Here is a 15,442-nt window from a genome sequence, read left to right on the forward strand (position 1 = left end):
AAATTTCCTACCACAGACCAAGTCTAGAAGTGCATTGCAGGAATCTGTCAGCTGGTGCTTGTGGACAGACTCACACACTTCCTGTGGTTGCTAAAATCTGTTTTGAGTGAGGCTGCACAGCTACCTGAGGAGCCAAAAGCATCTGTGCATCTACTTTATTATTTCTCCATTGCAACTCTACCTTGGAGGGGCCTTATGAAGTTTTTCTCTACACAAACACTTTGAACCTCTCTGCTAAAGGCAACCAAACACAATTCAGCAATATCTACATATAAGAAATGTGATTTTCAATAACTCAGGGGGATTTTCACTATCTAGTTCCCAAGGCACTTGCTTAAAATCCACCTATTGCATTAAGCTATAAATAAACTAGAAACAGGAAACTGGAAGAGACTGGGTGGGACAAGGAATACAAGGAAGGAAGGAAAGAAAGATAAAATCATTCAGAAAACCCAAATTAATTCTTTGTAACACTACACAAATACTTGGTTTGCACTATCCCAGATACTCTTTTTTCATACAGTAAAGATATCCTTTGCCCAAACAGCAAGTGCTTTGCCCACCCAAAATGTAAGATTAGGGAGACCTCTGTAAACATTATTTACAAATGTTCCTCTTGTCAGTGTTTGGTATCTTTAGGGGTACAGGGACAAGACATTGCTCCCCAGCAAGTTACCTTCTTGCCTCCAGTGGGTGATGAGATTTCCTGCAAGACACCAATTGCTCTGCCATCTCTTTGGTTAATCTAATTCAAGTCTACAAAAAAGCATTTACCCTGCAGCCTGTGGAGAGTGTTTCTGTTCATCTGGCAGACAGGACAGAAGCCCCTTCTTAAAACCCTGAGATTTAACTATATTAGCATCCCAAGCCGTTAACATCAGTCAGAAAAAGAACGTTCTTCTCTTCCAGACAAGGGAGGTTGGGTTCATCCAGGTTCACACACACTCCTCACTCATGCAACAACTGCAAAGAAATTTTTTTTAGCTACTGTAGCCCCAGTTTTCATACAACTCCTTCTGTGCTTATGTACTGTAGAGTGGTAGAATCCTGTCATTAAATTTTGTCCAGATTTCCCATATTTATGCTGAGTAAAAACACACATGAAATTGAAGATTTGGTGGCAACATAATGAACTTTAGGTCCCTTCTATAATAATCTCTGAGTATTTATGTTACAATCATGGCTGGGACAGTACAACAAAGAGGGAATGAAAATCAGGGTGGCATTGGTGTTTTCCAAGTACATGGGATTTTGGCTGGAATTTCCCAACAGCAATAAACAACAAGGAAATCTCCAAGTTCAATAAGGCAGATTCACATCTTAGTTTGGCTGGGAGTGTATGTTCCACCAGAACTATAGGGTTGTTTCTCTTTGAGGGGAAACACTGCATTCACTGTTTAAATAGTAAAAGAGCTGTAAACACAGGACTGACTTTAAAACAAGTTTATGGAGAAAAGCATAAAAGCATTCCCATCAAAAAGACAAATTATTCAAACACACCTAGTGTAACATTGCTGCAGAAGTCATTGCAATTATCCATCACACTCTATTTTTATTTTACCTGGCCACACCATGATCAAACCAAAGGTTTGATGTCACAACATGACCACGTACCAAAATAGGGGTTTCTCTTCAAAAAAGTAGTTTTTTCTGTAACATAGAGGTTGCTTTTGCCAGACATGCCTCAGGATACACAATATGAGGCAGTCAGTAGAAAGCAACTACCTTCTACATGGTAAAGCAATCAAATAACTTGTAACTGTGTGTAATATCCAACTGGTAACTACACAGGCACAAACTCCAAGTTATCTGAAAGCAGATCTTGGGGATATTTACTCCCCCTCTTCAGTTTATTTCCTTCCCTTTTCTCCTTGCAGCTGCTGGTGCCCCACAGAGAATCACTCACTGTTCCCTTTCGTTGCTCTCACACAAGTTTGCTTCTCCCTGCAACTTTTCTAGACATGGCAATGCATGAAAAACATTTGCAAACTGGGACTTCCAGGCTGAATAATGTCTAGAAAAGGATGTACTCATTCCTTCACTAAGCTGGAATGCATGATCTTGTCCTTCAAGCAGTCTCAAGAGAGGTGCTGTCAGTGAAGTCTGTAAAAAACGCTTTGAGGACCAGCAGCCCTCGCTGTCAGGTATGTTGAGATGCCGTGTCCAAGTGTTATTCTCACCTATTGGTAAATTCAAATTCCCCCCAAACTTCTTTCAGGATAGCTGGACTACAGAGCATGAGTAATTTAATGGCAAAGCATCCTCTTCTTCCTTTGCCACTTGGGATTACAATTAGTTCCTCCATCACTTGTGCAGTTCTCATTAATTAACTCAGCACAAATTTACAGGAGCACTTCACTGAAATAATTCTAAAAGCAATAATGACATCTAATAAATTTCTTACTTTTTCCTACAAACTTTTTTTTGCATTAGTAGGGGGAAAATTATGCCAACTGACTTCAGCAGGCTGTGAGGATTAAACCATCATTTATAATACCCTTTAAAAATGAGAAAGTGTCATTTAAATGTTAGTCACATGAGTAAGCAGTGAGTCAATATTCTGCATATTAACTGAATGCATTTGAAGTGCTGGAGTTTTTCTGAAGCCTGCCAAGACTGAGCCATAACAATTTCTTTTGTAGCTGGAGATCAGCCTGAATAAAAGACCTTCCTAAGATCTAGAAGGTGAAGATGAGAGTCATATGCACATTATCTCCATTCCACTGAATGTCAGCTTAGAGGGAAAAAAAAAGCCAGAGAGGACTGAGCAAGAAGAAGGAGCTGTGATTACTTTTCAGGAAAGTAAATAACTAAAATGAGACCACTGGTGCCACACATCAATCTAAAAATCAATCCAAAATCTGCCAGTCCAACACTCTGATCTATCAGTTTGTCTCTTTCAAAGACCAACACTGACCTCTGAAAGTTCAAGTTAGAGACCTAAAATACTGCTTGTGTCCCCTACAATTGAAATTGTCCTTTATGCTGAATGTGATTTGTATCTGAGACATTAGACAGGGTTTCTGGATTCCAAACCCCAGAGTCAGTTGCTGTTAATACAAAATAGTTTGCCTGAAAACAGGAGCCTCCAAAACCAAATGTTTATATGCAGATACCAGCACTGATCTTGACAAATCTTCTGTTTCCTCCTTCCTCCTCTTCTCTGGACACAGAAAATACATTGTTACAATGAAGTAATAAATTTAGCCTGGGAGAGTGCCAGGAGATCCAGATCTGCTGACTTCTGTGCAGTACAAGAGCTCACCAAGTTGTCTAAGGAATACATACAACTTTCTCTCTGCTTTGGGCACTAGAATTTTTATTTTCCTGATTGTACTCTGCTTCATTGTGTATATACAGAATGGTTTGGGTTGGAAGGTACTTTAAGGATCATCTAGATCCAACCCCTGCCATGGGCAGGGACACCTTCCACGGTCCCAGGTTGCTCCAAGCCCTGTCCAGCCTGGCCTTGGACACTTCCAGGGATGGGGCAGCCACCGCTGCTCTGGGAACCTGTGCCAGGGCCTCACCACCCTCACAGGGCTGAATTTCCTCCTAATATCATATAAATAATGTAATTCCAGTAGCTCCACGATGTGCTTCTGGCAGCCAAAGCACTGCCAGCACTTCCACCCCGCTCCCAGGGTCCCTCCAGGAGCTGTCGGCAGGGCCCGGGATCTCGCTGGGCCGTAGGACCGACCCCATTCCCTCAGCCGAGGGCAGGGCTGCCCCGCCGGCCCCGCCGCTCGCTCCGGCCCCCAGGCTCCCCCCGGCTGCGCTTGGGCCCCTCGGGCTGGGCCGTGACCGCTCCGGCCGTGCCGCACCGGCACCTGCCCACGGACAGCAGCCCTAACTACCGGCGGAGGCCGGGCCTGGTATCCTATCCCGGGCTGCCCACCCCCGACACCCCATCCCGAGCAGTCCACCCCCGGCAGTCCGGGAGACACCGCCAGGTCCCGGCGCCGGTCCCCGCCCTGATCCCGACCGCCGTCCCGGTCTCCATCCTCGTCCCAGTCCCCACCCCCGGTCCCAATCCCGATCCCGGGCCACATCGTCGTCCCGGTCCCCATCTCCGCTCCCATTCCCATCCCCAGTCCCCATCTCCGCTCCCGTTCTCGTTCCCGTTCCCGTTCCCATCCCCAATCCCCGTCCCTATCCCCATCCCCATCCCGATCTCGGTCTCAGTCGCGGTCCCGATCCCGATCCCGGTCCCCGTCCCCGTACCCGTCCTCATCCTCATCCTCATCCTCATCCTCATCCTCATCCTCATCCTCATCCTCATCCTCATCCTCATCCTCATCCTCATCCTCATCCTCATCCTCATCCCCATCCCCATCCCCATCCCCATCCCCATCCCCATCCCCATCCCCATCCCCATCCCCATCCCGGTCCCCACTCCCCTCACAACGCCGCCCATCCTCACGCATCCCCTCGGCCACGCCCCCTTCCCACGCCGGTCCATTCATCCCGAGCCTCCCCCGTCACTCGAGGCGGGCCCAGCGGGCGCTCCCCGGCCGTGGCTTCGCCGCCGCTTCCGGGCCGGGCCGGGGGCGGGGCCGGGGCGGGGTCGGGGCGCGCGCGGGGGGCGGGGCCGGGGCGGGGCGGCCGCCGCGGCGGCGGCGGCGGGAGGGGAGCGGCGCTCCCGGCAACATGGCGGCGCGCGGGGCGGGCAGCGCCTGAGCCCGGCGCCTCTCGGTCCGCGGGGGCTTCCCCCCGGCCCCGGCCTCCTCTTCTTCCTTCTCCTCCTCCTTCTCCCTTCTCCTCCTCCTCCTGCCCCTGCCCCTGTCCCGCTCCCCGGCGCGGCCATGGAGAGCGAGGAGGAGCAGCACATGACCACGCTGCTCTGCATGGGCTTCTCGGACGCGGCCGCCATCCGCAAGGCCCTGCGCCTGGCCAAGAACGACATCAACGAGGCCGTGGCGCTGCTCACCAACGAGCGGCCCGGCCTCCACTACGGCGGCTACGAGCCCATGGAGAGCGGGCAGGGCCCGCCGGGAGGGCACGGCTCCCCCGCCGGCGGGCAGGGCCCCCGCGGCGGCGACGGGGACGGCGGAGGCGGCGGGGGCGGCTTCGACCCGCCGCCCGCCTACCACGAAGTGGTGGAGACCGAGGTGAGCTGCGGGCGGGCGGTCCCGGGGCGGTGGGAGCCAGCCGCAGCCTCCCCGCTGCCGTCGGGGGTCGGCCCGGGCGTGGGGCCGGCGGGAGGTGCCCGGGGTCCCTCCGCCACTCCCCGGGCCGGGGGCTCCTCATCCCCCCGCATTCCCCGCCTGCCGCCCGCCCGACGCGCTCCCCAGCCCGTTCCCTGCGATCGCTGCAAGGTGAAGCGCGCCCAGGGTTTTCCTTGGCATTCCAGGAATGTGTGGCTACCGTAGGGCTCTGTTTTCGCTCCCCCTCTTGTGCCTTCTTGCATAATTCCGGTGACTAAGGGCTGTCTAATTTTTTGAAACTGTTTGCACAATGTGAAGGAAAGCACAGTGTGGGTATGACTTTACGTACAGTTTTATTTGGGTAAGCTGAGCGTAAGTTCTGAAATAGGAACTCAGTGAGGTCAAATGTTTTTTCAGAACAGAGCTTTAACTCATGACTTAGGGCTGTGATGTAGATAGAAGTGCTGGAGACTGTCAACCCTTTCCAGGTTCTCTCCTTCCTCCTTGTTTTCCTTTCTCTGTCTTTCATCTCTTCCAGAGCTCTGCATCCTTCAGCCAGCAGATAGACTCAGGGTGCTCTCCTTGCTGTCTGGAACTGTCTTGTAGTGCTTTCCTATAAAGTCTTCTCCTCCTCCTGGTCTTTTTCCCGAAACTTCACAGGGTGCTTAAGAAAAGTGTTAATTAGCAGTGTCCAGACTGTGGGACTCAGGGGTGAGAACAGCAGAAAGCCCCTCTGTGGGGTACCAAAGGGCCACCTTGCACAGCCTCTGTCACGAGAACTGGTCAAGAGCAGATGCTTAAGCTTGTGAATAAAACCAGGGAACCTCGTGTACCTTCCCAGGCTCCAGTGACAAGTATCCTGAAGGTTTTCTGTGCCAGAAAAGTGCTCCCTTTCTGTGCATGCACGTGTGTGTGTCCATAAATAAATTCACAAAGAATTCACAAGCGTAACTACACTTGCACAGATCATCTGTATCCGTAGCCTCCGTGTATTGACGTCCAGCCCTGCGGAATAAAGATAGGTGATCCTGCTCCCTGAATTAACTGGGTTAGGTCCTGAGCTGCTCTAAGCTGCTGATGTGTGCTTGTGGAGTAAGGTGATCCGTGGGATGGCACATGTGCCCTGCACAAACGGCGCTGCTCCTTAGCTTCCCTGACCGAAGCGCCAGGGAACTGGTTTCCAACCTTTCCTGTGAAAGACAGAGTGAACGAGTTCTTCTTGGCATTTGGATTGGATGTAGTTAGAGCTGGGACAGTCTGGCTTGTCAGTGTGACATTTCAAGTGAAGCTGTCAGTGTAAACTTCAGAGAAGCACTTTTTTTCCCCGCTCTTGTTCCCGTTACAAATGGCACTTTGACAACTCTCAGAGGATTCTCCCGCCCCCCATTATTTCATCCTGTATTTCTGAGCAAATTTACTTATGCTTTATAATAGTTTCCTTTGCCACTCACGTTCCTGTTTGCTCTGACTTGTGTTCTTTTTAACCCACAGGAGGGAAGTCAAAACATTTCATTGTAGGTAAATCACTGTACAGAGCAGGCATTTCAGAAGGATTGAGGTGTCTTGCTACGTGAAATTTTATATAAATTCATGCCTCAATTTAGTAATTGGATTCATTGGCAGATGAGCATCTGTCAACTCCTGCACATGTATGCAAAACAGTATTTTTGTAATAAAAGAGTTACATCTATAAAAGTCCTGAGACTGGAATTGTTGCCTGTGCATATTTGTCTAACACTGCAGTACAATTTAACAGCTTTTGACATACGTTTTATGAAAGGGGGAAAGTGATATATCATCAGTTCTTGGGGTTTTTTATTTCGTCAGCTGTAATCTAGCATTACATTTAATAAGCTACAGCTATTCTTTAAGTGGTTAATCAGTAATTAATCAGGTTAATCAGTAGTTTTCCATTCAGCAGAAGCTTATGGCATATGAAGCTGTAGAGAAAGCCATTGCAGAAGCAGCTATATTATTCATTGTAGTCATACACATTATGGTGAAACATATTGTACCCCATGCTGTCTTGTGGTAATTCAGATGTTATTTCTGGTTTTCTTCCTCTCAGTATCATCTCTCTTTCTAACAGCTCTTCAAGTGTGTATTCTTCCTTCTCTTCATAATGCCAGTTTTAACTTTTATTCAGTGGGGACGAAGTGGTGTGTTAGATTTTTGGATTTTATATATCAGCAACAGGAGATAAAGAGAAGATAAATCACAGGAGAAGAATTCTTAGAAATTTTCCCCCAAGGAAAATGTTCCAATCTAATGCTTCATGAACAAAAGTTAGGATTAGATTTATAATTTAAAAATAACAAGAATGCTTCAGTCATTCTTCAAAACGCATATAACAGGACTGTACTTTGAATTTATGTGCTTTTTTTGGCTGAGCACACTTTAGCATGCATATAAGAATAGGTCTATGAATGATTAAACACTTTACATTTTCCCTAATCAGTAATGAATCCATTATGTTTGCATATGTTTATTTGGTCTCTATTACATAATGTTAGAATCTGTTCAGCATTCATGTGGATCAAAGAAAGGCTTGTCTAGTGGTTTTCTTTGAGAGGAGCCCAGCAACCAGATACATATCATACTAGTTAAAACATGTTTTCTTTAGATAACAGTGTGAACCCTTTTTCAGTGGTCCTTGCTGCTGGTCTTCAGGGCTGTCTGAAAGTGTTAAAGAAGCCTGAATTTGGAGTAACTGGCCCAGAAGCAAGATATCTGCTGTGAGCTGGCCCAGCATATGCCCTGTGCTTTCTTTCTGTATGGGGCTTGAGGTGAAGGTGTGCATAAATTTCAATTTCATGAGGTTAAAACTTCACTTTCAGCAGGCTGGTGTTTTCCTATTGCTTCAGTTTTGGGTTAATAGCTGTGGTGTGCCTTTGGCATTGATGCTGGTATCATGACCACACTTCACTCATCAAAAGGAAAAGGCCAGACAAACTTGGGGGCTTCACTTCAATTGTGCAGTCTTCCTAAAACCACAGGAAGTTCACCTTGAGGTTTACAGCTGCTTGGAAGTTTTTGCCCTTTGTAGCACCAAACCACACTGATAGACTGAGGTCACCCGCTTTTCCAAGAGGCAACTTTGTGTGTTTGACATAACTTCTGTGTTTATGTCTGTTGACAGAAGTAAATCTTGCAGTTTGGCAGGAATGTGGGGTTTCTGTGTTTATTCCTTAGGCAACATGCAGATTGTCACGGTGTGATTCTGTGCCGAGGGAGGCGGGTGAAGGATGCTGTGCTTGTCTCTTCATCTGACTGACAGATAAGCTGCTTTATGAACTGCTGCTAAATCCTTATAATTTAAGACAAGTCTATAAATGAGTGTGATGACAACGTCTGTCAGTGTGTCCATGAATTGCCACAAGTGCCACAATTGCTGGCTTTCATGAGTTTGAGAGGAATGGGGTGGAGAAGAGCAGGCTAAACAAATGTGGGGATTGTGACCAGAGGACTTGAAGTTGTGGGGAGGGACAGGTAAAATATCAAACACATACCAATGGTTTGTATAACCTTCACTAAAACAACCTTAATTTGCTTTTAAAAGAGCTTCTGAGAGCCATTACTATGACCTTTCAGCTAAATTGTGATGAACAGATTATATTACCCCCTGGCTATTCCTGTCCCCTTCAGCATGTGCTCTTTTGATTTATGTTTTTTCAGTTGAACTGGATCAAAATCTCGTACATACCAGATTTTACTTGGTAAGGTTTATAATAAAACTTGTCCAAGATTGCTTTTGAGGTGCTGTTTGACTGCAAGAGAAGGGATTTTGTGAAAAAAACAGCGACTGTAGCAAGTGCCAGTGCCAGGAACATTCTCACTAGTCATGCTGCAGAACTGTGGTGTTCAAACCCTACCTCTCCTCATTATTAAAGCTCAGGACTGAAAGCAGTTCTGCCACAGATGTGCTTTAGCTTTTAATGTGTAAAATGAGGATAATGGGGTGTGCTTTATTAGGAGAACTGTGGACGTTAGGCTTGTGAAGTTCTTTGATCTTTGAATGGAAGGAGCTGTATTTATTTAAAGACAAAGAAGGTATTTAGCCTTCAAGCAAATGAGATGGATTTCACGCTACAATTCTGCACATTTAAAGTCAGTCTTCTCTCTTGTAAGTAGTCTTGAGCTTTGCAAAAGTGAGTATTTCTTGCATTCTCATGTGGAAGTTTTACAGAGTGGCTTGTCTACGAATTGGCCTTGTAAAACAATTAAGCAATCAAATAAAGCTCTGTGGTGGATTCTGGCATCGAGTCCCTGGCTGGATGCCATCAGAATGTCAAGTGGAATTAGTATTTTAGCACTCCTGGTTTTCAGCATCACTGTTTTCAAAAATGAGTGGCCCTGGTGTGGAACCTCTTTCTAAATTCTCATTCCATTAACACTTCCTTGAAAGCATTTGAAAGAAAATACTCTGAGTTTCATTCTTGATATAACACAGACTAATAGAGATGCTATGTGAAGTTAGGGAAGTAGGGGTGATACTGAGAGATGCAGCTGGTTTAATTTTAAATATAAGCTTTGTTTTGAATAACTGACAAAGTCATTATCATGTAATGTGATCGTTAGAGTAATTGCTGGATTGAGAGGAGCACTGTGTAATTACTGGTTCATTGGTGAAGGTGATGCCTGCAGGGTCAGTGAAGGTGGGAGACAGCTCTGTACAGCCAAATTCTCAGCTGGGCAGGAAGTGTTTCTAGTATAATGTCCTCTGGAAGCATTTTTTGGTCATCTTCCCAGTTTACAGTGCTATTCTGTGGCAGCTGTTTAATAAGGAAGTGAAATACTGAGGAAGAATGAGAATAAAAACAAATTAGCCAGTGTTAGAAGTTAATTCCAGCAAATCATTTGGATTGCTTTTGGATTAGGGAACAGTAGCTCTTTGTATGGGGAGGGCAAAGAGGAAGTTCTTTTGTAAGCTTTTATTTTGAAAAAACCACGTATTTTTGCTGCTGTAGGAATAGCCTTTGGTATATACATTTCAGGGGCCAAATTAAAAATGAATTTCAAAAGCCAGTGTTCCCAGTGTCTGTTGCCACTTGATCTTCCTGCTGCTAGTTTGCAACAGTTCTGGCTTTTCTGATGCCCAGCAGAACGATCTTGAGAGGCATTTAAAGATGATTTTTTTCATATTAGTTAGTCACAGTTTTGGCATTACACACTGTCAAAATCAGCTGCTTTGTCAGTTCTGGTTTCTGTCTCACTATACATCAATAGAACAGAAGTAAGATGATTGTTTAGTAGCATTATTGAATTAATTTTCCTTTCCAGAGCCTGACCTTTGGTCACTAAAATGTTCCAGTAAATACTTTATGTAGTGGTTCTGCAGCACTTCTCTATTAATTCCTGGTGTTTTGGCAAATGGAGATACAAGTATTGACTTAAAATTAAGTACTGAAATGTTAATCATTTGTGATTCATTGTTTTATTATTTAAAAGCACAATGTTTATCTGATATCACACCAAGTTTTTCTGAATTATTTGGAACAAGCATGAGGTTCTGTGCTTATGAAAACTCCAGAGCTGGGAGGAATAATGGTGTTGACTCCGAGTCTGGCTGTTTGTAGTTACACAAATGGATTAAGTTTTTAAATATATCCACAGACAATAGTGAAAACACATGGAAGATAAGTGTTTTCCTTGGTTCCTTGTGAATGGCATTCCTAACAGTGCTTTCCATGACCTCTCCCTCACCTACAACTTGTCAGACTTGGAAATACGTTGCCAAAAGTGGTGGTAGTGAATCTCTGCCTCAGATTTCACTGAATGCTGTGGTAATAGCAGTGTAAAAGGGCAAAGAGGCTCCTTGTATTTTTGAAGTTAAATGGAGGTTTTAATTCAAGTGCTGTTTTTACAGAGCCTCAGTTGTTTTGTTTTGCTGTGATGCTCAGGACTATGCTTATCTTTGAACAAGCAGGCAAGTACATCAGGGAGTATTGCCTGGTAACATCACACCATCACCCTGGAAATCAGGGAGAGAGTACAAGCCGTGTTTTCAGAAACTCTGAGTTAATTCTCAGCTTTGCTGAATTTATTTTTATTTTTCAAATTCATATTGTGTTCTTATTCCTGTTCTTATACTATTCTTGGTGGTGAGAGATGGGGGCAGAGGGAAGGTGGAGCCGTAGGGTTTTTCTGGTTATAATTTGTTATAATCCTTTACAGCTACTAAGGGTTTAGTCTAAACCCTTAGTAGCTGTAAAGGATTATAACAAATTATGTATATACATGCATCCTTGGTGGTGTCTTAGCACAACTCTCAGTTAAGGTCAGTGTCTAAAACCTTCTGTGAGAAAGTTCACTAAATAAACTGGGTTTTTCTTAGGACATCTCTATGATGGAATGAGAGTTCAGGTCAACTTCAGTTAGGTGGAGTCTGTAAAATAGGATTTCTTTTCCTTTAGTAGTAGACTGGTATCATCCTTTTATATTGGCATGACAAAATACTAGCATTTTTTTCTTGTGACAAGACTGCATTTGTTTGTGTAAAGTAGTCCATAGTAGAAATTTTAAGAGTTTCCTTTCTATGAAAAAAGAACAAAACAAAACATCTGTGTATCTCACTAACAAGCTTATGTTCTCTTAGCCGAACATAAATAGCAAAAACCATTCCTATCTGTTGCTGCATTTAAAATTTTTGCATCCAAATATGTTTCTCTGGATGAAAATTCAAGGGTGAGATGCTATATCTCTTTAGAACTTAAAACAGTTAAAAGTTGTGACAATACTTTACAAGTAAATGTCTTTTTGTCAATAAAACATTCAGGAAATCACAGTGGGTTTTCTTATTGCCAGATAAGAAACAGAATGTGGAAATTCCATACATGACACAATTTTTTGAGTCTTATTAATGCTGACATATTCACAAGAGGATTCCAAGCTTGCTCTTAGCAGTGTGGGTCCAATGGGTTCCATCTGAGTGCAGGAACAGGCAGTTCAAATTTTGTTCCCACATCTGCCTCTTAACAAGACCCAAAGTTCTTTAACCATCTGAAACACCAGTTTATAAAAAGCAAATCAGTTACAGGTATGAAAATGTGACAGTTTTTTTAAACATTCAATACCTTGTTCTTAGTGTTGAGGTGTAAGTGCAAGGTGGTAGCTTTGAGGTATTTGAAAGGCTTTGAATTCTTACACTTGTGTTTGAGTTCTAGGTAACAGAATAACCCCCTTTTAGGAGTTAATTAACAGAAAAAAAGGTTTGACATCCAGGAGTGAAACTAAAAACTGCTTTAATCAATAGTCTGGCAGGCGGAGGGACTGTCAGGTCATGGCTTCAGGATTCATGGCTTCTCCCACAAATTGATGGGCACAGTACATCAGAGCAGAGAAATGCTCTGTTTTTCTGGGTATTTGATGTGTTTCTCTCACCTTGTCTCCACCTGAGCGTTGCAGTGCTCTGCAAACACTTGTGAGTGGTACAGCAGTGCTGTGCAGAGGGGAGCATCCCTGCTGACACTTGGCAGCTAGAAAAGCTGTAGCATTGGAAAATTGATTTCTTTATGTTGTCTATGTCTGTGATTAAAAACTGAAAGGTGGACCTAAAATTTTTGTCAGTTAGTTCTGGCTTTATGCATTTTTTTCATGACTGCTTTTCAGAGCAGTTAAACTTTGTCCTGTTTGTAGTTGCATAGTAACAAGGTTTTGTAGGTTTTTATTTTTTTTAACAACGCAATGAAACTTCAAAAATCTGTTTTCTTGGCTATAAAATGGTGGTCATTTTGTGAAAATGACTTATTAGAGAGGCATGAGGTGGAGGTAAATGCTTGGTCTGCTGGTGTCTTAGAAAGTCTGATCCTGTTGCTTGTTGAAAGAAACAAGACTTTGGGGTTTTCTTTCCTAAGTTATACTGGATTCAAGAGCACATAATGTGATTTGATTATGGTGATAATAGATTCTTTTGGTAGCCTCCTATCAAAATCGAATTAACTAATTTAAATTATGATTTGCCTGTAATTTCATTACTAAGGCTGCCAATTAGAATCAAAACAAGTCTTAAACTCTTTGTTATTTTATGTAAAGTGGCTGGTATGGCAACTGTCAGTGGCTTTAGTTAAACAGTGTTTGATGAGTTAATTAGCTGAATACTGCATGAGTACATTTTGAAGCTTTAAACTGTGACCTTTTGGCAATTAAAGTTAATTCATATTTCACTTTTTGTGCTAATCTTTGTTCCGTGTTACTCTTCAGTGGAAGGTTTTATGCTACAGATTTAAGCAATGCTTTATTGATCAGATATTGAACAATTTTGTTTATTCAGCCTTGCAAGCAAATCTGGGAGGTGCCAGGTCCCCAGAGAGGGAATCCTGAATCAGTGCTTGAGCCTGTTCCTGTGAGGGTATTTCTCCTGGGAGCATGTGTGTGTGTTTAGCCATAACTGCATTTTCACACCTTGAAAATGAGCCAGGACTGTTAGAACGAGGGGATCTTCAGGGCTTTTGTGCAATGAGATATATCAGAAGGCATGGAAAACTATGTTAAAGGTTTGTCAGCACAAGTTCATTGGTCTCACTATTTCAGCTGCAGAAATAGTCACAGATTTGTGCTGTGCACTGTGACTTCCTACTGCAGAAAAGAGTGATTGTAACAGCCTTTTAGACAGTTTATCATTAGATGACCCACTGGTTGCCAGGAGGAGGGTTGGGGGTTTTTTTTGACGTTGCTATTTTATGGAAGAACATCTGTACAAATCCTTACCATGCTGGGGGCCAGTTCAGTGCCAGGTCTGTTCAGCCAGAATTGCAGAGTCCTGATACAGGTCATCATTAACTGGCAGACACCATTCTGAAGTCACCTATTCGAGGGGAGGGAGATAGCTCTTTATATATATTTATTTAGAAACAAGCAAACAAACCCCATGTAATTCCCAAAAGCCAAGATTGAGAAAATCACTTTTTGGGTGGCTGACATGGCCTTGTATCCTATTTACTTTTGCATATACCATAATTTTTCTTCAAATTCTTTTATTTCCTCCATGGACCTTTGTCAGTAGAGTTTGCAGTGACAGTTCCTGAGCTCCTAGGTTACAGAGCATTAATTGTGGTGTTCAGGGCTTTGTTGCATTTGTGAGTGTCAGCAGAGAAGTGAATTCTCCAGGCTGTGTTGGAGTGTGAGATTTGTGTGCAGATCTCCAGCCAGCATAAGATGATGCAAGAACTGAGCTGACGTTTCACCTTGCTGCAGCAGCTGCTGCTAATAAATCCCTCACTTTAAAGAGCAGTGCCAAAATTGATTTTAAAATTGGGTGGTGAGCAGTTTGGGCTTTTTCATGTGCAGAAAGACACTAATTATGAAAGAGCAGCAGTAAGTCTTTAAAGAGACTGTTTCTTGTAGTGGATTTGGTTTAAGAAACACAACTCAGTCTGCACTAATATGATGTGAACATATCTGTAATCTCCCAGAAATGCAGAGTGTTAAATTTATTAATGGTTTGGAAGGGAGTTTGGGTTTTAAACTGCCTGGGTGTGTGTTTGAGACTGTCACAGGTTTCACAGTAGCTGTGAAGCTATGTGGATGTGATGTGTTCTAAAATTAATACATGAACTTGATACTTTCTGCACATGCTTTTAGTAGCAGAGCACTGTCAAGCAAGAAGCCTCCTTGCCTCTAATTCCTGGAAAGTGCCAAAGGCATGCTCCTTCAGTGCAAATAGCTCCCATTACTACAGGGCAATATTCCAAATACCACACTCATCTTTTGTGTTAAGCCATCTTTTCACTGCTCTGTTGGTAGACTCAATCTAGCAATAATCCAGATGTGTTCTAAGCATATTTTAGGATAATGTGGGAGCTGAATGTCCAGTGAAGAACATGCATTATTTCACTTTCCCTGTGAATTTCTGTGTCATGGACCCTGGCAATCACTTGTGTGGAAACAGGCAATGAGTGAGTAGGATTGCTGGGATGCAGGTGGGAAAGCAGAACAAGAAGTGGAGTTTTTCATCTCCAGTTGAAGGTCTGCATTGCTATTCTGCACCTCTTTAGGTACCAGTTGCTGTCGCTGCGTTTATTTAATGTGGATGCTATCCTCCAGGGGATGAAGCAACTGTTGCTCTGTTTCTGTAACATTTGTTGAAATGTTGCTTTCCTTGGCTACAAGTGGAAGCTGAACTGTAGTCCTTGAACACCCAGCAATTGGTCTTTAAGTTATACTCAGTCTGCCTTTATTACACTAAAAGTTCATTCCTGCTCTGTTCTGTGAGCACTTTCTTTATAACTGCACACTTGTTTCCTGTAGGAAATGATTTTGTTTTCTGCATGGGTGTTCTTTGCAGAAGCTTTATAATT

General features: G+C 43.8%; 1 protein-coding gene across 3 annotated transcripts in view; it reads left to right on the top strand.

The window, feature by feature from the left end:
- Window positions 1-4,633: 4,633 nt before the first annotated feature.
- Window positions 4,634-15,442, top strand: part of USP24 (ubiquitin specific peptidase 24) — a 62,034-nt gene continuing 51,225 nt past the window's right edge. For all 3 annotated transcript variants that reach the window (XM_059853728.1, XM_059853729.1, XM_059853730.1), the window contains exon 1: window positions 4,634-5,111. In XM_059853728.1, coding sequence (XP_059709711.1) covers window positions 4,806-5,111 — 306 coding nt within the window. In that variant the 5' untranslated portion in view covers window positions 4,634-4,805. The remainder of the gene's footprint in view (window positions 5,112-15,442) is intronic.

Source organism: Haemorhous mexicanus, chromosome 9 (genome assembly GCF_027477595.1).
Source record: "Haemorhous mexicanus isolate bHaeMex1 chromosome 9, bHaeMex1.pri, whole genome shotgun sequence".
Lineage (NCBI taxonomy): Eukaryota > Metazoa > Chordata > Aves > Passeriformes > Fringillidae > Haemorhous > Haemorhous mexicanus.